Source organism: Manduca sexta, chromosome 20 (assembly GCF_014839805.1).
Source record: "Manduca sexta isolate Smith_Timp_Sample1 chromosome 20, JHU_Msex_v1.0, whole genome shotgun sequence".
In the NCBI taxonomy this organism is placed as follows: domain Eukaryota; kingdom Metazoa; phylum Arthropoda; class Insecta; order Lepidoptera; family Sphingidae; genus Manduca; species Manduca sexta.
This window is the reverse complement of record NC_051134.1, coordinates 8,083,989-8,111,684: the sequence shown is the minus strand read 5'-3', so window position 1 is coordinate 8,111,684 and position 27,696 is coordinate 8,083,989. Positions and strand designations below refer to the sequence as shown.

The following is a 27,696-nucleotide window of genomic DNA, read 5'->3' as shown; positions in this document are numbered from 1 at the left end:
CCACCGATATTTATTACTGCTATAATTAACTATGCGAGTTAAATTCTATTTAGTTGGATCAAAGCACATTATAAATTGCACACTTCGTATGTCATACCCGCTCGGATTTGTGGAGACTAATTCACCAAATTGTAAATATTTATTATTATATATCAGCCCTGTGCGATACAGTCATGAGTTGTGCTGGAAAGGTCTCCTTGTGAAAATAGGTCTGTCATTAATCGTAGCTTAGCTTAGATTAGCGGCTAGATGGAATTCCAATACCGTTGACAATCTTCTCACTGTGCTGTGAAATCAAGCGATAATAAAACGTAAGTTCAAAATCTTAGAGTTACGTGTTCTGAAGGTCGAACTAGCTACCTCGATCTTGTATTCGCACTTTATGCTTATTCGAGATTTAGTGCATCTATAAACATGCCCGCAACACTAGATATTACTTTTGCTTAGCTTTTGACCCGGCCTTGGCCGAGTGAGTGTGCCTTGACAAAAATCTACATGTATGGACGTATTCGAGTGTATGTTAACATAATGCATACATACTTCACGACTACGATATTGCATATAAGATGGTTTATTTATTAAAATTAAATAACTGACTAAATGGCGCACTACACGAAGGAGCCCGCTTTAATAACATTGTTGACTCTTTCATATAACGTGAGACTACCCCGTGAATTTACCTACCTTTTTTTCAAGTGTCTCGACAAGTCTTTCCAAATAGCCTGATGTACCAGATACCACTCTATTCATCTACATTATGTATTACTTTCATTATGCAGCCTTTCCTTAGATCAAAAACTGAGCCTTCCTTTGCTAGATAAGAAACTCCAAATGTTATCGCATACAAACACCTTAATAATCCATCACAATACGTACGTAAATCATCTCGTGTATACAAACAAAGCATTTGCTTCTTAGCATTGTGCGGCCGGTCAATTACAATAACCATCGCACTTCTGACAAAACAACGCGAGACCATCTGGCGACGGCTTGTTCTTAACCTCCTACAATTTGATGCATATTCAACCTTATGGCGTAGGTAATAAGGGTCATGGTACGTGTTATGAAGGTGGCTGTTTTGGACAATGGTTAAGACAATTAGCGATTGTCAGGTCCGAGACGTGACTATAAATTTGGGCGGCGACGGATGGTGGCCACATGCGCGACACTGCACAATGAACAATACTTGTCCCGTGGCACATGCTACAACAAAATAAAATCCCATTCACGTCTCTCACAGCTTTCCCACAAACAACTATGAATGAAGGCTCGAGTACGAGTTTATACAGTATCTAAGTTAATGTTATTCATTACAACTTATAAAACTAAAGAAATAAATTAATATGCCCAACAGTCAAACATAATCCTGACACTATACAAAGATATTAAAACTCTTGTGTCATTTGATTTCATAACTTAAAATAAAATATATTGCAGTCACATATCTGTCCAGATGTGGGAATTCAACCTACAGCCTCCTCCTGCCTTACAATTAGCCCATCCACTGCGTCACTTAAGCTGTTTTATACTTAGATTATTTGTTACATTATACTGTTTACATTATATTGCAGCATGCATCGAAATCGGTTCATTTATTTTAAGTGCTGCCGAACACATTAACAGACCCTACTGTGTTATTAATCTGTTGAACAGTTATCTTATAGTGCGTTATCAGCACACCGATGCTGTATTTTATCGTATGTTTTTTCGTTTCTCCGAGCTGGTAGATTAGGCCGGTCGCACCGCGCCGCGCCGCGCCGGTACGCATGGTGCGCTGTGCCGAGCACCGATACAGGACAGATAACCTCGGTGGGCCGGCCTCGGTAAGCAGATTACAATGTTTTTATACTCTTCGCTTGTTTATCTCTCCTTCAAACGGTTTGCTGATAGTTTTAATGCCATTAGCGATAAGCTTGACTGACACTTGTTTTTGGACGCTTTCCAGTTTTTTTGACAGCCCTTTACTCTTTTATGAGTATGTAGTTTTATGGGTTTGGTATGTATATAATATGCTTTATTTATTGTATTGCTATTTTACGTCTGATTTTAAGGCAATTATTTATTTGTTTTATAATGGAGTGACGGATCGGTGTAAACTTCGTTATGTAATGTTTTAATGAAATTGATGGCCGCCATAAATCGCTAACCGTATATAAAAGCACATTTGTTATTCTTTTGAGACTTAATAAATTGAAGCAATAAGAAAAGTAAAGAATTACTACGACGACCTCACTAACAGACAAACAGATGCTTACGTCCAATAAAATATTAAAATAATGGAAACTGTTGAATGGAAGTTAAAATTCCCGCATCTAATTATGTGGCTTTTATATTTATACGTTGCACAATGTCATAGCCCCCGATTATTTTTACACCAATTAAGAAACCCCGCAGCATCCAGAAATCCGTTGGGCGCGACAATGGCGAGTAATAATAGGTAGCATGCGGGCTCTCGGGACCAAAAACCTATCGGCTCATTATCGATTACTGATCGATGCGATATCGATACAATTCCATTCTTTAAAATACGTTTATAACAATTAAGTATTCACCTCATTAGTTTGCGACGTTACGTTTAGGCTGGGAAACCACTGACTGCGTAGGTCGGACAAACACTACTGAACAATATTATTAATATGATAACAACTATTGTGCCACTCTTTTTGGTAAATTATACGTCATGTGCCTATACACATACCTGTATTTTTTAAATAATTTATCATATTGAATAATACAGTATTGTCCTCCTGACATACCATAAAAAAAATTAATACCTGATGCGCGTATTATTTTCGGATATATAACTTTATTTTCAAAGGGTCAAAATATTGCGTGACAGAGATGACCTGACCTTCAGACCTCAGCGGGAAATAAAATTGCTATATTTTAGGTTTTTATATATGACGAAATTAATTAACCGAACGTAAATTCCGCTGCGAGATAAGTCGTAGTATAAAAATAACTACGTATTAAATAATAACTAAGTATCTTTTTTCTTGTGTTAAATTACGATTTTTTTATTCAAACATATGACGATATGAACAACTCAGTGTTTAAAGTATGCGCCACATCTGCTCATAGCGCGCTTGTCATTTTGATTTTAAAACATTGGATATCAAGTCTTAAGGTCCCATCATAACACTAGCTACAATAATCCGTATAATAAATTCAACTGTGCTTATACATTCGTTTTTGGTTATAGGTACAATATGCAGAGAACCCAGACAGTGGCACACGAGCAATTTACCAGTAAATGAAAAAAACACCAAGTAAGTTAGAAACCCAGCTTGAATAGGTTGGGACCATATACAATCTTATAGAAAATAAAACATGCACGAACTTTGGACGTACCATTAGAATGTCCGGAAACTCAACACCGTCCAATTTTGCAAATGACAATACCTCTAACATTGTTCGCAGTACTTAATGACCATTGCTGACTCGTTATAAGAAATGAATGGTAAATAAATACAAACATTTAGTTATATAATGCTGTAGTAATATCAAAGGCGTGTTTACAAGCTCGTAAAAGTTACCTGTTCAAGCGTCTGGCCGCCAGATGTGGGGCACCTTCGACCGCCGTGAGAACTCCGCGCTCTGCCATTCACCGGCTTTCATAAACAACGGCTTTGGAATATTGTCACGCGATTGAATCTGTCTGTAGCGAAGTATATTGTTCTTAATAATATTGTAATACTGATTGATATGGACAGAAGAATATTAACGGGTGGTCTAGTGTTAGTTTTGAAAAATATTTATATAAGAGGATTGCATTTCATGAGACTTAATCTACTTCTTGTAACGTCAATCAAACTCAAGCGGTGGTGGTCGACTTCTTATTAATAATATGTTCTTACATTAACCTATAGGATACATAAATGCTACACATATAGAAGAGAATACTTTGATATAGAAGACATGAAAAATAAGCTAATAATTTGTTATGGTCAGTAATCACAGACGTCCGGGTTTTTCTATGGAATAACTGAAAACCCAAATACCCCTTTTCTAATCCCCACTCCTTACTACTCTATAATCAATCGCTCGTCTCGTCATTCCATTGTAAATAAACTAATACACTTCAAAACCGCAACTCAAATAAAACCCGATGAAGTAACCAATACCCGGATATATAACTTCGCTTAGTACTTTCGTCATAATGTTTCTTCACTAAGCACTGATTCTCTCGCCGCTATATTGACTGTTTGAAGTTGGTTTACTAATCAAGTTTTTTTATAACATAGGCTAGCAAACCTGCCACATGATATAATATTAAAATCTTACTATCTTTCTGGTTCGGAGAGAACGATTGCAATTTTAGTTGCGCATCCTAGAAATCAAACCCTGGTGCGCAAGGTAACAGTAGCAATTTGCCACGCATCAATAATTATACGTGAGCTCATTATGTACAAACATGTTTTTCTTTTAATTCCGTTTTAGGTAAATATGGTTTCCCTTCGACTGAGTCACTAAACCCTACTCTCGACCACATATTCCCCGCGCATACATCTATATTACAACAAGTCCAAAATGCAAGAGATAGGAAAAACAATAATTAAATATGCAGTACCTTTTAAGTTGTTATTTTATGGATCTTACTCATAAAGTTCAATTGACTATTAACTAAAATTAATTACATTATATAGATGTCGTCATTTTAAAATAAACGTAAATATTTTTTTCTTTAGGCTTATTCCGAGGTCTGAGTATATATTCGGGCATAATTGACTCTACGAAGTTGTGTATGTGTGCGTGCGAATCTGTGTGGTGCGCGCGTTATTCTTAACTATAGCTCATGTTACTTGTAGAGGTAACAACGCGAGAAAACTGCGAATTCTAAACAAAAAAAAAACAGAAAGTACAAGAATGCGCCACCCGCATGAGCATCGTAGAGTACGACCCAGTCCCTTTAACCCTAGAACAATTTCCGTGCGTATTATAATTCAAAAGTATGAACATTTCTATTATTATTTGTGAATACAGGCGGGAAGCTGTCCCAAAATCAATAATGCACGGGCCACCCGTAATGACCCCACGCGATCCCCGGTCCCACAGGGCGCGGGCGCATCGCCGCCGCGCCGCCGTGTCGACGACACGTGCGTTCAAGGTGAGGGCTCATTCAGACGGTGGCATACTGGCTCGATTACTTATACATTTATTATTAAACTTAAAATAGACTAGCTTTCGCTCGCGGCTCTTCTCGCTTGTAATCCCAAAAAAAAATTTAAAAGCCATACTGTCATCAAAATAGCTTATGCATAACTATGATCTAAATCCATTGAACGCTATCAAATATATTTGGGTACGTGGGTGACATTAAAGGGACGCTTATAGGTCATCGGGAATCTCACTTACCGTACAAAAGACAGCAAAACTGCTATTTGACGCCTAGCTTCTGTGACCCAGTGACACCACTTTATATATTCCGAAACTAAACATAAATAAATGAAAACCGTAATTATGTACGTTATAAAATAGTAAATAATAATATTTTAAGTTCGAACCACGGACTATGTTGAAGTTAATAAACAAATTAAGTGAACATTAGTATTGAAAATAGACAACATATCTTTACAAGGAATCAGTACAGATAGACTTACTAGGTACTGTTCGTACTGGTGCCTCATCCTACAATATTTATAGGGATAATATAATTATACAAATTATATGTATTCTGGAAAACTTAATAAATAAATAAATATTTGTGTGTTTGTGAGGTTATAGGAGATAAACCGATGTTTAAAATTTGTAATGAAAAGGACATCAGCGTTTTTATGTTAAATACATTATATTTAATAAATTTACGCGAAAAATAGATGACACCAGCAGAGTCGTGAACAATAGCTGGAAAAATATGAAACAATAAACAAAAAAATAAAAACTATTACAAGTACCGTTACGTCGTTCAATTTGTTTCATAAATAGATTAAGTCACCATTAGTGTGGAAAGTAAACAACATCGTGACTTAACTAATGAGGTAACATTATAGTAACTAGTTGGTATTGTAACAGACGTCATCAAGGATTATTTGTTTTCACATTCAAATACACATCATTTTATTAAATATAGAAATTACCTAAATTCAAAAACCAATAGGAACTCATATTTAATTTCATTATACTGGTATAAATTCACAAAGCATATTCCGTGCCCTTAGATTTTTAACCTGTGGACTTTCGTATCAGCAGTTCGTTCCACTCCCAACTAGGCTATCGCCACTAGCAGATAGCCACATGGATAAACACAATCCTAAATAAACATAATATAGAGTGTAATCCCGAATATTTTACAGAGAAAACTTTATTACGGTAAGAATTTTTAAGGCAATACGCACTCTTTTAATCCTCTTTAAAATTAAGTATTATAATATATAAATATTAAACATCCTATAAACATAATATTTTTCCGTGAATGTCCATTGTTTACCTACACAATAGAGAATACACAACCCAATGGCTATTAAAACATCCTTGAGTAATTACTAAACAAATAAACATTTATATTTAATTAATTATTAAATACTTATAGGGATAAATAATTAAGTATTTCATGTTAATTATGCGAATAATATTATTATAATAACAATATCAAAACACTACGTACCTGCACGTGTACGTAAATGCTACGTCCCAATGTTTATATAACCAACATTTATTATTGAAAAGTACCTCAGCTCACCTAGCGCAACGGGTTATGAGACAGATATGAACTGAAACTTAACAGGTTCGATTCCTTTGACGAAACAAATATTTCTTAAGTGCAAGTTATCTAGGTAGATGCTACAGTTTTTTTTTACCTATCAAAAATACCTAGAATTTTAAAGTACAAGTATAACGATTACAATTAATGAAGTAATGTAAGCTTGTAGTATAATAGGTGTACTTGCAGGCCTCTCTCTATTACCTACATTACACAATGAAAAGTCCGATATATATTAATTATCGTCTAAATTTTATTATTTCATAAAGTCTTCGAAACGTCGGGAGAAAATTATAATACAAAAACCGTGATAAAATCCGAAAAATAGTTTTATTGCAATGTCTAACATTCCCTTTTACATACAAAAGCGTTAATTTTCGCCTAGTTAAAATAGTAAAATTAACCCTTACTAGTATAGGGCGGCGATAGCCTAGTTGGATGTGGAACGGACTGCCGAGACGAATTTCCGCAGGTTCAAATCCCAAGGGCACACACCTCTGACTTTCCTAAAATCATGTGTGTATTCTTTGTGAATTTATCGTTCGCTTTAACGGTGAAGGAAAACATCCTGAGGAAACCTGCACATCTGAGAAGTTCTCTATAGGAATTTCAAAGGTGTGTGAAGTCTACCAATCCGCACTAGGTCAGCTTGGTGGACTAAGGCCTAATCCCTCTCAGTATTAGAGGAGGCCCGTGCTCAGCAGTGGGCAAGTATATAATACAGGGCTGATATTATTATATATTATAGGTCCACGAGGCCTTGGATCTCTCTTTAATACCTACAGTAGGTAGTGGAAAATCCGACATATTATATCGCGTCTATCTATATAATTGTTTTCTAAACATTTCATTAATTGTCTATTCCGGCTGTGTGCAAGCCGCCGCGCCGGGTTAAAAATACTCGTCACGAGATAACTCGCATGACGAAACGTAAATTCCCAAAAATCCCTATTACGTATTGCATATGACTTATAATTAACAAACAATATAATTATCATCTTATCGTTTCTTTGTTTAAAGAGAAGACAAGGGAATTACTCGTCTTCTGCTAGGCTTCGCGACTGCCCATAGCGTGGTGCCATCCAAAACTTTAATTACAATAATATATATAAAAAATATAAATATAAATAAATAACAGAACATTTACAGCCTTATTTTTAAACTTGTTTTAGCGTTAAGTGGTGATTAAAATATATGCTGTTACTTGAAGCTCGTGTATATTTTTGTTAGTAAAAGTTTATTAGTCAGTTTCTCTAAAAACCAAATATATTTGTACCAATTTACAATTTGATATGTATTTCCTAAATTACTATTTCTCGAAGTAAATTCATAATAAGTAATCCGCGGTTTATAATACGTGCATTTGTTATATAAGCTTACCACATAATTTTCAAAATATATATTATATATGTACGAAAAATACTTCGTAGAATAATTTTGCTTCAATTGTAAAGAGAATTGTTTAAAACAAAGCGCGGCGGAGGCGTGAAATAAACCAGTGACAAACTCTAGGTGTGGCCATTGTCGCTGCGCCGGCGCAGACACGTGTGTCCCACGTGCACTCACACAAGGTGCTATTGTCTGCCCAACACGGGGCTATTTACAACTCATGCTCACATAAAAAGAACCTTAACACAAACATATACAGTGTACATCACCTTATCAGGCTACAATTATGATGGTAGTGTTAGTTTACCGCCACTCATTGGGCATTGTTTAAGTGCACAATGAGAATTTTATGTTGACAAAGTTCAAAGAAGGTAAACGGAAACAGTGAGACAGACGTTACTTCACAGTACACACACACACGCACGTCGCGTAGTCAGTAATTGGCTCTATTCTTTGTTTCACTATTAGCTGCTTGTTAAATAAGATATATAATGTACTGTGAAATAGGTCTGAACTAATATAATATAATTAATTATTAATTTAATATAATTAATAGCAACTATAGCGTGTTTTAATACCTTGAGTCCGGTGATCACAATCCGGGCGGATATAAAATATATCCTACCACGAGTAAACTAATAATAACTAATATAGGTAAATAAAAGCTTATCGATGTTGGTAATACCCAGCAGTACCACGCTATCGGCGGCGAGCGTCGCTCACGTGGTGCTCGTCCAACAGCCAATTACCAAGATAACTAAAAACCTCCCCACTTCGCAACGGTTACTATTTACCTCAACCGGTAGTTATTGTGCGGTTATCTTGCGGCTGGAAAACAGATGACCTTTCGAGATCAGTTTACAAGTACATTTATAATTTTTGCGAGATTTTCCACTTTGGCTACCAACATTGATGTTGGCACGTAGCACTGACTACGATTTTTCGCCAATTTGAAATTTTTTTTTCATATTCATGAACATATGGTTCCTCTGGTGGTAAGTGATCACCGCCGCCCATGAACATCTGCATGACCAGGTGGCATATAGATGCGTTGCCGGACTTAAGATCGTAGTTATGGCTGGACATTTATACTTATTTATGTGTCAACGTGCCTCCGAATCTAATAAATACGCACGTTTGTGAAATTCGCGAATCCCGTGCGTGTTAATTTGTTCACATCACAATACACCACTAAAAGCAACCTAATTAGATGATGTTTACGGAACGAACTGCATACGAGTGCGTGTGAGATATACACATTAAGTGCGCGCGCTCTCCGCGAGCCTTCCGGTGAAGAAGCCCGTTAACAGTTGCAGTAACTGCTAACACTATCTTTAGTCATAGTTGGACATTTCTTCACAATTAAATAGAATTTACATATACATCACGCCTTTACCCCGAAGGTGTAGGCAGAGGCGGACCACGCGCACCCATTTTTGCCTATTATTCGGTCATATGATTTGGGAGTGAGAATACCTTTACCGGCCATAAATTTCACACTCCGGGTTGATACTAATATCACTACGAAGGATTCAAATACAGTATCTCAGAGCAGTATCGTACCGCACACTCATTATGAGGACACCACCAAAGCAATCAAATTCTAAATTTAAATATCAAATAAGTCTAAAATGAATAATACAAAACAATCAAATTGTAAATGTAAATGCAAATTTACTTCGCATCAAGCGAGGGAATAATGTCGTATATCGTAATACTTAAATAAAAAAACTAAAGCCACCACATTACATGTTGGACCTGTAAAGACGTCATTTAAGAACTCATTAAGACCTCCACTTCTCCTGGTGGTTAACCTTAAGTGATATTTATCGTCCATGAACACTGGTTCCATAAGAATAAGCTCTCAATATATTATTTGAAAACAATATAAATAAATTAAATTATTATGTCATCTTGCATAACCGTTGTCTATAATAATAATTTTAAATTATGGATGTGATACTGGCTTCAGAGAACAGGAATAATATTTTTAATAGTTATCAGGTAAGATAGGAGTAATTTGATCTTTTGGAATCCCATTATGCAGTATCGTGTATATACTGGTGGTAGATTTCTCATATGTGAGAGTCCGCCTGGGTAGATACCACTGCAATGTATATTTCTGCCGCCAAACAGCAGTGTGTAGTCACTATTATGTTCGATTTTAAAGAACATTGTATCCGGTATAACCATTGGACATAATAAGAATTAACATCTCATGTCTCAGGATGGCGAGCGCAGTGTAATATCAAACAATACTTTGTAATTCAAGGTTTTGGAACGTGGATGGTGTTCCTACTATTTGTGGGCGGTCGTATCAATATACATCAGGCGAACGGCAAGCTCGTCTCGTCATTCAAAGCAATAACAAAAAAAGTTGAGTTCATGACTGTGATTAACAACCAACTTCTAATAATTATCCACGAGAGCATTCGCACACCATAAAAAAAACAAAGTCAAATTTTATTTTAAATTTAATTTCCCTAATCAATAGCTCGTAATAGCCATTGAACCGGCTGTGGTACAGATGCCAGTGCTTTTATTAAACATGTTTTTATAAAACACAAAATACTCAAAGTATAATTTGGATAAGAACGACTAAAACATAAGGAAAAACCTTATTACGATTATCGTACAACGTCGAAAGTAGTATACATAATCTTCCTTAAAACATTGTTGATGTATGAACAACATATTCTTCATATAACAAGAAAGTACTAATATGTAATAAGCAAACCGATATGTTTACTCGAGGGAATCACGTGTATCAGTACTCGCTCGGTAAGATTTACAACAACGCGCGTCGGAACAACTAGCGCCATCTAGCGACCGAAAGCCGAGGCACACATCGCATCACTTCAAACATTCCGCACCGTACTAAGTTGTTGATTTTGTCTCTACATTTATGAGATAAACTTTATTTCTTTAAAATTTATGCTTAAATTATTAATTAAATATAAATATCGTAAAAAAAAATATTAGTTAATTATTTCAATGGTTGAAACCATATTACGCGGTGCAATTTTAAAAATCTCAAGAACAAAATATATATTTTTAATATAAAAGCTAAATAAAAGATCGTGATTAGATAGAGACAGGTAGCTAGCGGAAGGTGGAGCGCGAGCGTGTAAATAAACAAGTGTAAGGCGCTAGCCCAGGTGGAAAGATAGAGGGCAGCGGGCAGCGGCTCACGGCGCGGAGGTGTAGAGTGCGGCGTGTAGCGTCATTAGAGCCGGTGGCGAGACACGGCTCGGCGGCACTCGCCAGTCGGCTGTACTAATTAAGTATAGGTGGGGGGAGGTGGCGGGCGGCGGTGCGGGGCGCGGGGCCGCCGGCGAGGGCGGGGCGAGAGGCGGGCCGCTCATTCCGCCGCGCGCCGCGCAACCACGAGCACGTCCGTCCGCGCGAGCGGGCCATGGTCGCGAGAACCGATGAGAGCATGTTCGGGTGCTATGGTGACAGCTACTCGTACCGCCTGTGGAGCCTGGCCAACGTGTGGGGCGCTTGCCGATGTGAGTAGTGCACCGTCGGCGGCCCGCGGTGCCCGTGCCCCTTCCACTTCCAAAACTGGGACTTTTGCCGCTGACGTCAGCGGAGGCTGTGAATCTCGGTGTAGTACGTGGTAGATGCGATCCCACCGGCGCGAGGTGCGCGTCGCGGTGTCAGTCAGTAGCGGCTGGTGGGTCAGTGCGTGTGTCGCGGAGCCCGGAGTCCCGCTCGTGTCGCTCGATGAAAGTGCACAGCTCGCTTATGGGAGTTGGCGGTTGGTACGAATGCTTGGCGGCCGGTTGGCTTGCGGACATGAGGAGTAAGCAGGTGCCCACGTCTACCACCTCGGCCAGGCGGCTCGCGGCCTTGAGTAAGCTTCATTTCTTTTTGTTTTTATTTGCATTTTATTATTATATTTATGTATGTATCTATCTCGCATTAGTTGTTTTGTTAAATGTTCAGTCCGAGTCGGTTCTCGGTTTGGTGTCTGCCGGTGACTGTCGCGAACACGTCGGAAAGTTGTTAAAGTGTACGGATCAGTGAATCGGAAAGTGAAACTGGAAAGTTCTGCCAGTGTAAATATTGTCGCGGGCCCCGGTGTGGCGAGTGCGGCGGTGCGACGTGCCGGGCTGCGGCGACACACGTTCAGTTACTCAGTGGGAGCAGGTGGAGTGATATCACCTCACCGGCATCCAAAATAAAACTCGAACACGTCTTCATTAGAAATAACCTCGGTGTCGGACGAACTCCCCTCGTCTCCCCCGGGATATAATTCATCCACTTGAGAATCGGGAACAGGTACACACAGACTTGAAAGAAAGTTTCGTTTGTCGAGGGGAACCCCGCGCCGCTCGCTTTCACCGTCTTAAATCGTAAATGATTATGTTGTTTTAATTCATTTGCTTTTTCTTGTCTATATTTTATTTTGTATTCCTGTTTGAGCGCCGCCTGTCTGGAGTGGACGGTAGGGAGTAGGGACTCGTTTGATGCAGCGTCGCGGTTCATTTTTACTCGGCCAGTGGAACGCGGATGAATAAATTAGTAAAAAGTTGTTTTATCGCCAGTCGGACGAACAAACGACTCGGTGTGACGCTCGCGTTTTAATCTCATTATAATAAACAGCTCAAAGTATGCACCGCATAAAAGATCAAAACGCACGCACCGTAACGCTTTGTATTTATATTACGACATTATTTATACAAATAGAGAAAAGTGTAAACAAAACCAACTGAAGGTCTATTTTCATAAAACAAATTTAAAATTTACATTGTCTTGGCGCAGCGTTCGTATTGCGAAACCGTTCGATTTATCAAACGCACGGATTACCTACTGTTTAACTGAAATATTACAACTCTGCATTTTAACCTCACTAGTCGTTTAAATACATGAAGTGAAAATAATGTGTTCGAAAATAACTAGCGAAAAGTGTTTGTTTCTAACTTTTATAACTGTTAAGTTCGCATCTAATGTAATCAAATAATTTGTATTTAGTTCAGTTTAATTGCTGCGACATTACATTCGTAACAAAGAAAATAAACAGATGAGGAAACTGATGGAATTATCGTGTCATTGATAACAAACGTACCGAAGTCGAAAGCAATAACAAAGTGCCAGTGCGACGCACAACTCCACCGATAATCGCCCTGTTTATTTACGATAATATAATCAATGGTTTTTGAATTAGTTTGATATACCACAGTGCATAAAGTATAAAATCGCGAGTTGATCCCCGACTTAGACAATCCATGTTATCCATGAATTCAGATCTCTGACACATCCACAAGTCTCCTGATTCGAAGTCAGCTATATAACTGTCAGGTATATTAATTTAATGTACGAATACTCGAGCCCTTTGACAAACAGACGTACCTTTGTGATGCATCGGTGAGTCAGCGGTGATTCACCGCGTATGTGATTTTTGTTCTGTTTTCACCATCTCACCTCAGCCGAGCCGATCTGAATCAGGGTACAAGTAATACAGATTGACACTGCACGACACCGCGCTTTAATGTTAGCTGTATATAGAGTGCAATATTACGTGTTAACAGACGAATTGGTGTTTACGATAAAATATAACATGTTGAAAATACATCCGGCCGATTAAAATGAGAGCTAGGACAGATAAGTGACAAATTATAGAAGAAATTAAATCATAGAGTTATAGATACACATGAAAGTTAGACCATCGAGATGTGTTAATTTGTTGGGTTATACGTAACTGGGTATGAATGTTTTTGACAATTATTATAGTATCACAAAATTTTGGCCAAAATAACTGTATGGCGCAGTCATATTCGGACGTTTGGACTCTTCATTAATGTTATACTTCGTGTCAATGTCATTTAATCGCGGACATTATGCAATTTAATTACTTTTGTGTCCATCTTGTTTTAACTATTCCTTATACGCCTTTGTGTTACGATATTAAAAGGAGATTTTGATGATCAAAAATACAACTAGCACAATGAAAGTCCTGGAGATTATTTTAAAAGAAAGCTATCCTTCATATTTATAGGCTAAGGTTAGTAATTCGGTGATGTAATAAAAGATTAAATACTCACTAGATTTCATTTATTAATATCTTATCTAATTTCTGTGGATCAATATTACTTTTAGAGACGATTAACATGGTAGTCTACATATTATATGTAACAATTCAGACACTTTATGGATTCTTCAATTCAATTCCTAGTGACTTCCTTTACTATACGCACAAAATATTATTACATCGAATATTGATGCAAATTGGTACCACAGCGTTAGTCCGCGAACCCTGATAAAACGAGATTGTTGTTATTCATAACAGTAAAGTTAAATAAATGTCGACAACTGTCAAATTCTACCTTTAATCTTATAACTTGAGAATGAACGTACCCGTGATTAGGTAATAAATATAGTCGAGTCGATTATTATTATGGAATCTTAAATTGTCTTGTTTGATATCGTTCGCATGTTTGTATATCACAAAAAACAAAATCTCCGCATCAAATCTTGTTATTAATTTTATAGCCACCTGTAAAAAGCATTTCCGGCGCGAGTTTTTATAACTGGCATTATGACGACCGCAAGTTTCGCTTTACTATAAGCCAACATATGATAACTGAACACTCATGTGTAACAAGTAAAGTTTGCGGAATCCGGCGCGCGCAGCTCCGCCTCGTTACATCTGCCTGTGAATACTGTAATTATAAATCATGACATATTATTACAAAACATTTAATGCGCAACATTTATGAGTTGTCTGCGGTTTATATATTTTTACCGCTGGACGTGCACGAGGGGCGTTAAACCGAACAACTAATCTTAACAATCGTAAATATCATCTTAGAGAGGGCTTACTATAAATTATTCCGGGACTCTTGACTCCACTAAATAGCAAACCTCTTCGTTGTGCGGAAAAACTATGATTTATATACATTTTACAACAATTTTATATAGTTTCAAATTTAGAATTTTATGGAATGTCATAAAATTATTAAGTTAATGTTAACAATTAGATGTTCGGGTCGTAAATTGTGTAGCGAGCCCACGTCGGAGGTAAGCCCACGGTCGCTCATGCAGAATATAAAAGTTTGAAGTGTCGGTTTAGTATTTAGGATCATTTCCGTTTTAATGTCATCATCAAACACGAATGCTCGTATGAAAACAGAAGTTAAAACAAATATAGATATGACCGCGCGGATTATCATATTATCTTTGCATGAATAACCAGTTTAGGATGATTGCAATCGTTCAACATGTGATTCCCATTACAGTATAATTAACGTTTCGGCGTCCAACACCGACACGGGCAAGTGTTGGGACTGACGTAAGACAGATAATAACTGTATAGGTATTAACATTCCGGGTGCCGGCGAGCCGAGCCGCTTCTTTCGTAGAACTTGTCGCGCTGTTGTGACATCATACGGAGCAACAATCGGCTTGTTTTGACACGTGTATCATAAACTATGACATATGAATTATTAGAGCGCGACTCGATACAATAACCGAATGAATACGCTTCGTCTAAATAGCTCAATAATTCTCTCAACGCGCAATTACAATACCGGCGCTACATGGAGCCGCTGGCTGACAGCCGGAGTTTTTTCTCTAACATGTCTGGCACTTCGGCCGAGGCCCTCTGCTCCCCTGCCCCCGCCCGTCTCCGCCCGCGCGCCCCCCCGCGCCCGCCGTGCACAGGTGCGACCAATCACCACGGCGCGCGTTTGTGTGATCAACAATCAAACTGTTATCTCTGGGAGTACACAATGTGGACGCGCGTGTGTGAGTGAAACGATAATTGTTATTTGTTGCAACGTGCAATAGGAAGCGGCGCGGGCGCGTGTGCGTGCGTGTAGGCTTTTTATCAGCGGTGAACGGACGAACTCTGACGGCTGCCCGTGCGCAGATTACTGAGCGGCCGATAGCGGCGTGTGTAGGTGTACCGTCCGCTGCATCGATACGTCGAACTTATGTCTTCTCGCAGCGCGGCACCTCCGTCTTTACTGTCTCTACATACGTCGCCTCTATCTTTGACACAGTATAAGCCACTTGGCACCGTGTCTTGACGTTTTTTATATCAACCAGGGTATCGGCAGAGGTACGAACTTTAACAAAGGCTCCGTTATCAATGTCATCCACAATACAATTGCTATGAAATCCTAAATTTTCGTCGTTACAATAGAGCAATACTTTAAATAAATAATCTAAATTTAGTTTTAACTACAAATCAACTACGTCTTAACAATACCATCTAATAATATGTAAAACGATGAGTGTACAACAGATCGCTTACACAAATGAATCAATGGAGATGTACAATATGTTGCATGTCGACTTATCAATTGCAAAACAATAATTGTTATTGCTATAAGGTAGATGTTCTGCCTCACATAAATGAGCAATATGTTTCAGGAAATTAAACACAGACTTGGGATGTCGATATATTATAATACAATATTATACCATTATTTAATTATATCGTTTAATTAAAAAAATATTGTCCTAAATAAAGTTCCATTTCAGAAGCTTTTTGTGAACTGCCGGTACGCATAGCGCCATCGCTCGGCAAGTAGCGGAACTATAACTACTAAATGCAAATTCAATTATTACTGACGGTTTTTTCTATATGCCAATAATCCTAAAATATCAACATTGCCTTATAAACCAAAATTAATTATAAGTTCTTAAAAAAATACTAAATTTATAGTTTAGTGCGCACTTTGGACAAATTTAATAACATCTTTGTTCATGGAGGATGAGTCAGATGGTTTCGTTGTCTAAACAATGTAAAGAGGTATGTCATTATTGAACAAAGGTATTGTACAAACAAAATAATTACTTGATTTATAATATAATTTAAACCATTTCGGGCTATTTTTTCTTAGACAATACAAACTGTTTATAAGTTTACTCATGAAGCCTGGAGATAGGTAGAGATGAATCTAATGCCAGCACGGCGATGTCGAATTTATTCTCGTTAATAATAATCTGACATATATCCTTTGTGACGTTTAAGTTGTTTAATTATACTTATTGTAACACTCTACTAATAAAATCAATATGGATTTCAAAATTATTTTTAGCCAATATCATTAAAAACCGTGTAGCATGTGTTGTGAGTAAACCAGGTCGTCCTTCAGTCGGAGTTCTAACTCGCGTAACTAGGACGCTGTAATCGCTCCACTTTCGGACAACAAAGCTTCGAGCTCTGCTGGACACGACCAAGACGTTTGTTAATTTTTATCCACTGTAAATACAAATTTAGTAAAACTTTACTAGCATTCGCCCGCGGCGGGGATACGTAAAATCTCCTATTTAAAAAAAATTCACAAAAAACATAATATGATGTTTTTTTCAGCGGAAGAAATATTGTTTATATAGTCTGAGATTCTATTATAAAAGTTTTATGTACCAAATATATAAGTAGTTAATACTAAGTCTTTGTTGCTAAAATAAATATTTAAAATAAAATAGCATAAATTTATATAATAATTAGTACCTACTACATAATATAAGTGATAAAGGAACCAATAATATTACATTTAAAGAGTAAAAAGAGCGGGTCTCGATATTTGTAGGCATCGCAATTCGCAACTCCGCGACACATGAGTCAGATCCCAGGGTCTTACAAATGTTGCGGTTTGCTGTTATTTTGTAATTATAGTGCTTATCTAACCTCAATTATTACACTCCGGGCAATATTGAAATAAAATATATAGGTAATTTATAACTTAAAAGGCAAATATTGTTTGGATTAAAATGTTTCGGCGAAGTTTTGTCGGTGTGCGTAGATAGGAACATAAAATAATATAAAATACTTTCAACAGAAATCTTAATGGAATGAAATATTTATTGTATCCATAAAATGTGTAACATTATTTAGATTTCGTCAAATATAGTTTACGGCAGATCTAAGAGCAGTTTCCACCAGAAGAGAACCGGCAGCACTCTAGTGTTCTGTGTAGTTGTTAATAACAGTGTAAAATGCAAAGAATTTGTCATATTTATTTGTGATATTAAAATATGTAATGATTCTTTATAAAATGTCGATTAATTTGATTATGCCGCGAGCTGGTTGGATTAAAAAAAGCAACGTACGAACGACGATTATGTTAAAGAATTCATTATAATGTTAGTGTACGTCAAACGAAAACCAGAAGCATATAAATTAATAATGAATTCCACCGCGGATATCTCATTCCTTCATAAATTATCCGCATAATCCTAAATATTGCAAACCGCATGAAATGAATCCCTAAAACATATATACAAAAGTATAAAATACGTTAGCTATTAATTTTAAGTTTTCCTCACTACTTTAGATTTTCATAATAAACGTATTAAGAATAACAAACACTTATCAGAAATCGGAATAGGTGAGAAAATAAAGAATAACGTTATTGAACGATACATTCGGCCCGTGACGCGCTGTAGTGTTTCTCTTATGGACTTGATTTATTATTATTACCTTTATACTCTTAATCAAAATATTTTAAACAAGAACTTTCCTCAAAATGTAAATATTTTGTAAAGCTCACTTTAAATCTTTGAAAGTGTTCTCATTGTATTATATTTTCAAATAAATAAATACACCTAACGTCCGGACTCAACAACTATTGGACTTTGTTTCACAAAATCTAGAATACGTTTGCAAAGAATATTTTTATCGACGTAGAAGTCGAACCTGCCCCAATTCATTTAACACGCCGCCCATCGTAAATTTAATATTATATCGGCATCCATTATTGTATTGGCGCGATATCACAATTATTATCTAAACTCAGTGCTGCCATCTATCGACCAGTAGCGACAATTTCGTTTGTAAAAAGTTAAGTTAATATGAAACTCATTATTTACTGACTTGATTAATAAAGTATAGTTATCTACTTTATTAATAATATACAGGATATGAATGCTTTACATTAATTGTGAACTATGTTTATGTAAGCAACGGAACTTTTTCTAGGTCAAGTACAAATGCTCAATAAGATGATAGGTTCCCCCCGGTCATATCACACCACATACAAGACGGATATAAGCTCGAAGATCTGTGGGTGCATAAATTATACCTCTATCTAGCTCTTGGGGATAAAATCGTGGACTTTTGTATGTATATTATGTCTGAATAAACTCTTACTACTCTGACTATTTTTAAAAGTGTTCTCCTCATACCCTAATGTGGGGTTCGTATATATTTACATTTTCACAATTAATTGGGCTAACTGTTAACGACGCATGTAACTTCAACTCTTTGACGGAACAAATCCTAGGTATAAATATTAGAAAATTAACACAAATTGCCAAGTAAATGAATCCGGAACTTTCAAATAAAGAGCTCATAATAATATACTGTCACTATAAGAATATAAGTACAGCATTATCTAAAAATAATGGCTATAGAGAAACCACTTCCAATCTCTTTTACCGGGTGACACAGAAGGTGGCGCCGAAACGAGATGCTATGCCGAATTTTAGCTGTATGTTTGTGGAGGCCACCCCTTAAGTTTCTAGGTATATTCCATACCCTCTCATCGACTAACAATGCATAACATTGGTTTTATGAGTCAAGTTAACGTGATATGTTTAGAAGCGTAATACACAAATTCAGCATTCCATAACTATGCCGTAGGTATGACGAGCGTTATCAATTCTGGATTAATTATAATAAACCGCGAGGCATCCAGTCATCAGCACTCGCTGACCGCGGACACTGCTGCATACATTGTTAGATAAATAAGCGCAAATAGAAGGTTTAAATCTACATGGTTGTGGTTAATCCTTTAATAATAGAGAGCCACGTAACGCGAGCGTGCCGCGTGCGTGGTAGTATTTTCTAAAATTCAATAGTGTCCCGAGCGGATAACGCGCGCCCGCACTAATTAATACGTACCGTTGTTCTTCTCTTTATTATATTTGATTAACGAGCCGTCGGTTTTAAAAACGATATTACACTGGAAAGCCGGTCGTATTACCAAAATAACCGGCAACGAATTAAATTGTTGCCGCCACGTTTGTTTTTATAAACGAACGCGCGCCCGTAAAGGTGTCCGCGCGATAATTTTAATCGCCAACAATGTGTTACAACGGATAATTGTTTTATTTCCAATTGGGGCCCGCGCCGGCCGGCCGACGCGCCGCCGCCATGCATACACGACCACCGTTTATTGTCTTTCGTTTGTACGCCGTATTGTCGCGTATTTATCACCTGATAATGTTTAACGGCATCGTTCGCACTCGTAATGCGTGTTTCGAACGGCGCCACTTAGTAACCAATCAAAATATCATCACTCAGTAAAATACATCATCGCTTATCAAAGACAGTGAACTCTATAACAACGTTTAAAACTTTCATGTTGTACTATACGGAAGAATAAAATGATTGAAAAACATAACCATTCTGAAAATGATGTGTTCTACAGAGAATAACGAACAATATCAATTACGTCGGTATAGTAAATATTAATAATATAATGGTGTTGTGTGCAGTCCGTCCGCTGGCAGGCGGAGGGTCGGAGGGCAAGCCGTCAGAGGAGGAGGAGGAGCGCGGCGGATCGCCGCTGGGCCCCGGCGGCCCCTTCACCTGCAGCCAGTGCCGCGGCGCGTACCCCACGCGCGAGCAGCTCGAGCGGCACGAGACGCTCCACTCTCCCAGCACACAGGTGGATACAGTCAAATATGTCAGTGCCCATTGTAAATATAACAAAGAATTTACTGCTTTACCGATTTTCAACACTTATCGACTGTCAGAGCTATAGACAAAAACACGAACAACTCTTCAGTGCTCTGCATAATTACCCTAAATAACACCCACCTATTTAACTAATTTTTGTAACGCTTAGAATAAAAAGCGAGTGAACAAGGGCGACCATTTAGACTCCAAACATTGCAATCGCGAAAATAAGCATTGTATACAGGTATTCTTAAGAAAATATACAAAGGAGTAGCAAATATTAACATAAAGTCAATGTAATATAAATTCTTTTAAAACATCCTTAATTGAAATCATTTCCAACTCACGGAATATGTAAAGTTTATTTTTTGTTTGTCTACAGACATGCAAGATCTGCCACAAGAGTTTCGCGAACGTGTACCGTCTGCAGCGACACATGATCAGCCACGACGAGAGCGCGCTGCTGCGCAAGTTCAAGTGTAACGACTGCGACAAGGCATTCAAGTTCAAGCACCATCTAAAGGAGCACCTGCGCATCCACAGCGGGGAGAAACCTTTCGAATGTGCCAATTGCGGAAAAAAGTTTTCGCACTCTGGATCCTACTCCAGTCATATGACCTCTAAAAAGTGTCTCGTAATGAATTTAAAAATGGGAAGAATAAAGGCCAATAACCCAGCGTTGAATCCAGACCGAAGTCCGTCTCGAAAGCGCGGCAATCCCATGGTTACGTCACAACTTAACAACAACATCGCTCCCAATGGGGGCATATTCCATCCCATTCTTCCGAAGTACAATGAAGCGGCTGCGTTTTTCGCTTCAATGTCGTCGCAAGAGAACAATTTTCATCGACCGCCGCTCGGGCAGACCGGTCTTAATCCTTTCTATATGCCTCCAGGAATACCAATCAGTCCGGCAAGCGGTATAGCCCCGTACACTCTGAATGCAACTATAAGTCAAATCTTCGAGCAATGGGCTTCCTCACAGTATTCGCATAGAAAAATAGAAAACGCCACAAGTCCAAAACATAATAGTCCCACGCTCGCCGATCCTGAAGATTTAATCGAAGAAGTGACCGAAGAGGACGACAAGCGTTCTGAAGGCAGCGCGGAGCTAGTGATGGATATAGAGGACGATGAAGCCGTTACCATAAAGAAGGAACAAGAAGATCGGGAGCCTGATCTAAGATCGCCGTCTCGCATTTACGATTCCGTCCCTGTAAATAACAACGGCCTTAAGCCCGACAACAATCACTCAGGATTTAATACAATATTAGAATCTGTTAATGAATCAGTGACTAAACACTTCTTTAGTGCGAATATGGACAAACTGTCACCCATGCCGGATAACATGGGCCCTGGCGTAGAATCTCCACCGACGCCACATGTCATCATTAAAGAAGAGCCTGAAGACCCCTACAGATGTTTAAAATGCAACTCTATTTTCAATAACAAAAGTGATTTCATGGAGCACGAAAAGTCTCTTTGCGGAAATTTATTCAGAAAACATGAAAGCTTGGCAGCTCAAGTAGCCGAAACGGTAGCTCTGAATAGGATAGAAGCTGAAATGCGTGTGTGTGCCTCCGTACAAAGCGGAGTGAGCGCCAGTGAAGACGAAGACTGTAAAGATGATCGTGATGAAAAATTGTCAGTACATGATAGCGACAGGAAAATCAGGGTGCGAACGGCCTTAAGTGAGGAACAGCAAACGGTATTAAAGGAACATTACGCCTTAAATCCCAGACCGAATCGTGAAGAATTCAAAAGAATAGCTCAAAAAATCGGTCTTGACAACAGGGTGGTTCAAGTGTGGTTCCAAAACAACAGAGCCAGGGTGCGCAGAATGACACAAACACTAACCGCGTCTGATCAACCTTTAGACCTCTCCACGAAGAAGTCCAACCCGTCGGTCACGTCCAGTCCGTCGCCGTCGCCGTGCAGCATTTCAGTAACACATTCCGACTCTGAGGAAGCGGTGAATCTGAGCCAGAAGTCATCGCGCAGCACGACGCCGCAACGCATCGGCTACACTCACGCGTATCCACATTCCAATTGCTCCTCATCTTCGTTCACTGATTTTCGGATGTCGCCTTCGCCAGGCGAAATTATTAACGGACAAAAACGGTTACTGCCGCAAAAGTTAAATCCATTGGTTCCAATGGAAAAGCTTTTACAATACAACGACATGGCTAACGGCAGGTCCCCTGTCCTGAACATGCACATGTCATCAGACATCACGCGACAAGGCAGTCCATCTTACGAGCGACCCCAATGGGGGGACGAAACGCAAGCTCCAAACGAGTTCGACGACGAAGCCACTGTACTTAAGAAAAGTAAGCTCAAACACAGCACAGACATTAAGGAAGGAGAAGGGCAGTTCGTCTGCGACCAATGCGACAAGACTTTTGTGAAGCAGAGCTCTCTGGCGAGACACAAATATGAACATTCAGGTGTGTATTATTGTACCTCATTTATAATCTTAAAATCTCAGTTAATTTCTATACCCATTATATTGCGATTAAATTTATAAGCTCTACAAAACGTAGTGAATTTCAATAAATTTACCATAAGTAAGTATATTGCCGTTACAAATATTATCGAGACTAACAATAAATGAATAAAAAAAAGTCTAATCTGATGTGTTTTGTTATTTCCAGGCCAGCGTCCTTACAAATGCATGGAGTGTCCGAAAGCGTTCAAGCACAAACACCACCTGACCGAGCACAAGCGGCTGCATACCGGCGAGAAGCCGTTCCAGTGCTGCAAATGCTTCAAGAAGTTCTCCCACTCCGGCTCCTACAGCCAGCACATGAATCACAGGTTCGCCATATGCAAGCCCTACAGAGATTAGACGCGGCGTCGCCTGTCTCCATAGCACAAAAATCATTATATTGTGTAAATATGCAACGAAATTTGATTCATGAAGATTTTTGTATTAATATTTTGAAGTATCAACGAAATACTGCAACGAAATAGTTGGTGTTGTGCCAAATACCTTCTCAACATGTTTTGATGCGGCGATTGATAGAGAACAAAGAACTATAAGTAACGAGATGGCATGAAACTGAAATGTGTAAGTCCTGTGCGGATACTGAGACCAAGTCTTAACCGGCAGGAGTGTTAGAGAAAGGACGGGAATCTCTTTATAATACTCATGTGTTAAAGTATTTATCGCCCGGTATTTTCATTTCAAATCATATTTAAAGTCATTGCTCAACATCATATTTTTATACAGTAGGAAATAATTTGTATTCCCTATTTATAAATAGTGTCAAATATACCAAAAAATGTGCCATACGATGAGCCAAATTTTATAATTTACTTATTTTTTAGTTTTGTATAGTTTAACGTAAAACCCAAAGGCCAGTACCTGCGACAGAATACTCGGATAATGTATATTGCTTTATTTTTATATAGTTATGGCCGTTTTGTTTATATAAGATACAACGTTGACGATGAGGTGCCGATTCAGTTCCGAATGAAGTGACTCAAATAACTTATTATGGTCCACTTGAGCCTGAACAGAACCCGCGCCTGATCGTGCTGTCATCGTACTATGCAGTTTATTTTTAATCGTTTAAATAGAAAACAAAGATGCACCTGCAACGGTCAATGCAAATAAGTTTACGGGAGTGCGCGAGCGCATAAGGACAATGCACGCACACGTGCACTCCTATTGTGATGACAATATTCTAGAGTTATAAACAACATAATATATTTATATTCAAGTAAGGTCTCTAACTCATACACTAATACGTAACAGTATACGTACACAATAGGACAATCTATATTCGTTGAAACATTTCTAAACGCTTGGCTTTCAAGTTGTGCTTCATTTTTTTTTATTTCTTCCACAAATCTAATCGTCTCTTCAAATTCTATACTATGTTAAAATAAAAATAATATTAATAATTATAAAATTTTACTCTAAGCTTCTCTTATTGTAACGTTAAATGTTTAGATAGATTCAATCTTAATTAAGTTTAAAGCATTCCATAATACTCCTATGGGATCTCTGCTGTGTTTACAAAACTCTTTCGATTAGTCCAAAGATAGTATATAATAAGTTGTAAATATATATGTATATGTAAATAATAACGGATTTATGTGTAAATAGAATCGCTTTAACAGAACATAGCGTGTGCGGGCGGCATGCGGCGGCAGGCGGCGGCCCGCGCGCGCCGCGAACACGAGACAATAATGCACTTCCGATAACGAACACAATAGGATAAAGATAATGTTATTGTAAAACTTATTGATAATTATATCTTATAGTACATAATATACAGTAGCAATCAACCAATCGCTATCCACTATCGAACATCTCTATTTTTTTACACCAAATATTTTATCTCGTGCATCAGTGCGTCGCGTCGGCGACGCTCTCACGACCACAAAGCGCATTAAGTTCATTGTTGTTGTACTTAATTTGTTCTTATACTCCGCTCAGTCGTTACACATTAGCTAATGCCTAATGGCGCCTACAGAGACAGTGTATTCAATATTCATCGATATATTCCATTATCTTGCCGTCAAACCTAATCAAACTCATTTGTTAATCACAACAGTATGTTAGAACAGAAAGTTCCTAAGCGAAAAATACATTTTAAGAAATACCTAATATTATTTCTATATTTTAATAATTGTAAGTAGGTAATAATTTTGAAAGGTTTCTAATCAACGAATTACATATAATATGAATGCGAACAGTATATACTTTGTGATTATAGTTGCAGTGATAGAGTTCAGCGCAGTATTTGAAATTATTATACGAATCTCCATTTAGCATAGTTGTTCAACCGCGATGTTCAAACGTATTGTAGACGCGACGAGTCCCGGCCCCGGCCGCAGCGCTGGCCAGTGGCCTGCGGAGCGCAGCGGCCGCGACTGGGCACGCTCTCATCCACGCTCTGTAGTCTGTACTATACAACAGTATTCTACAAAATCCATCGCCACACGAAAATATGTACCTACCTATTATACGTACGCGATAAATGAAAAAATATCTAATATACATACCTATATTTAAATTAGTTATAATTGGACATAAGCAAACCTGTTTGAACTATTTCATATTTTATTGTAACTTTTGTTTAAATTAATTAAGTATAAGTGATTTCCAAATTACGACCGGTGGGCTAGATAAACCAAAGATTACTTACGTGAACGGCACGCGTACCCTGTAATATATAACGAACGCGTCGTAGATAATAAGTTAGCTTTAGTTATGTGCCAAAAATAATTTTAAGCTTCGAAATGAACTTTTTATAATATAAAAGATTTTATTTTTCACAAGGAATGGCATTGTACTGTATAGTTCGGTTACATGTGCAATAATATTGCATTGTAGTATTTTGATCTTCTTGTGAGTGTATAATAAGATGCAAGCGAAAGTGAATTCCTATTGCCATATTTGTGTATGGGTGGTTATTTTCTATGACAAGTAGCTTCGATTCCCCGGAGTTTCCATACAAGGAATACGTCTCTATGAATTAGTGTCGTGGACTCTAATTGAATATGATCATGTATTTCTTAATTGTTTACGCAATCTGATAATTAGTTATAGGTATTAACGTTGTTTATACGTTACGAAAATTCCGCGTGGAATCTAAATTGTCATAGCGAGTACAAGCCCTGTTGTAATTGTGAGATGTGTGTGGAGAGAGTAGTGAGGAATGTGGTGCCACGTGCCAACGGTTGCTGAACATTTGTTATAATAAGTACTTTAGATTGTTAAACTTACACATAGATTAACATGTGTTAAAATATTGCCTATATAAATTATAGTAATTCATTTTACTTGATATTATAATGTATATTGAATTTATGAATATTAAAAATATATATATTGACATTTCAATGCAAACTTACTGTATTATTGATCACCCAACTAGAATATGTGGCGGTACAATCAATGCATACACCGCCATCTCGACAACATCATCGGAACTACAAAATGATCGATACACTGACATAGCGCAGTGAACGCACAGCAATCACGCTAAATGGCCATAGACGTTACTGGCTTACGATAGCAGAATTATTGCGACGCACAGCATACATACCACCTCCGAATAGGAATCGTCGGAGAGGCCGCGACCGGTTAGATGCAACATCTGCCTGATTAGAAATATTTACCTTCAGTAGAGGAGCGCAACCATCTATTCCTCTACAGCGGTGTCTACCAATACGCTGCTAAAATACCTCCTTGTTAACCATCTTTCGCCGTATATTTCTATTTTCTACCACCAAGTAGCCGTACCTGTTTAAAAAAGTAAGGTATCGGAACTCTTGAAAACTCACTTAATTTTAAAACCTTCATAAAATCATGTCACGAATAAAAAAATAAACTTTCACTAACTTGAAACATATTAATAAATAAATAAATAAAAGAATTAATAGAAAATCGTACTATGTTTTAGCATTAAAACACAGAAAAATACCAGATACGAGGATGGTGGGCCTTGTTAGGAAACGGGCTTTCATCGGTGACACTATCTTATCTATACTATTATATAAAGCTGAAGAGTTTGTTTGTTTGAACGCGCTAATCTCAGGAACTACCGGTCCAAACTGAAAAATTCTTTTTGCGTTGGATAGCCCTTTGTTCGTGGAGTGCTATAAGTTATATATCATCACGCTATACCCATTAGGAGCAGAGCATTAATGGCTAATCTCAGGAACTACCAGTCCAAACTGAAAAATTATTTTTGCGTTGGATAGCCCTTTATTCGTGGATTGCTATAGGCTATATATATCACGCTATACCCAATAGGAGCGGAGCAGTAATGGCTAATCTCAGGAACTACCGATCCAAACTGAAAAATTCTTTTTGTGTTGACTAGTCCTTTGTTTGTGGAGTGTTCAAAGTTATATATCATCACGCTATGACCAATAGGAGCGGAGCAGTAATGGCTAATCTCAGGAACTACCAGTTTGAACTGAAAAATTCGTTTTGTGTTGGATAGCC

General features: G+C 37.9%; 1 protein-coding gene across 2 annotated transcripts; it reads left to right on the top strand.

The window, feature by feature from the left end:
* Positions 1–11,467: 11,467 nt before the first annotated feature.
* Positions 11,468–26,592, top strand: LOC115446624 (zinc finger protein 1). 2 transcript variants are annotated; one of them, XM_030173333.2, is made up of 4 exons: positions 11,468–11,948; positions 20,546–20,736; positions 21,112–23,176; positions 23,384–26,592. In XM_030173333.2, exons 1-4 carry the CDS (start codon positions 11,819–11,821, stop codon positions 23,575–23,577), a joined length of 2,580 nt encoding a protein of 859 aa, XP_030029193.1. In that variant the 5' UTR covers positions 11,468–11,818; the 3' UTR covers positions 23,578–26,592. The 2 variants fall into 2 exon arrangements, with proteins under 2 accessions (XP_030029193.1, XP_030029194.1); XM_030173334.1 differs by having other exon boundaries at positions 20,546–20,718; positions 23,384–23,793.
* Positions 26,593–27,696: the final 1,104 nt, after the last annotated feature.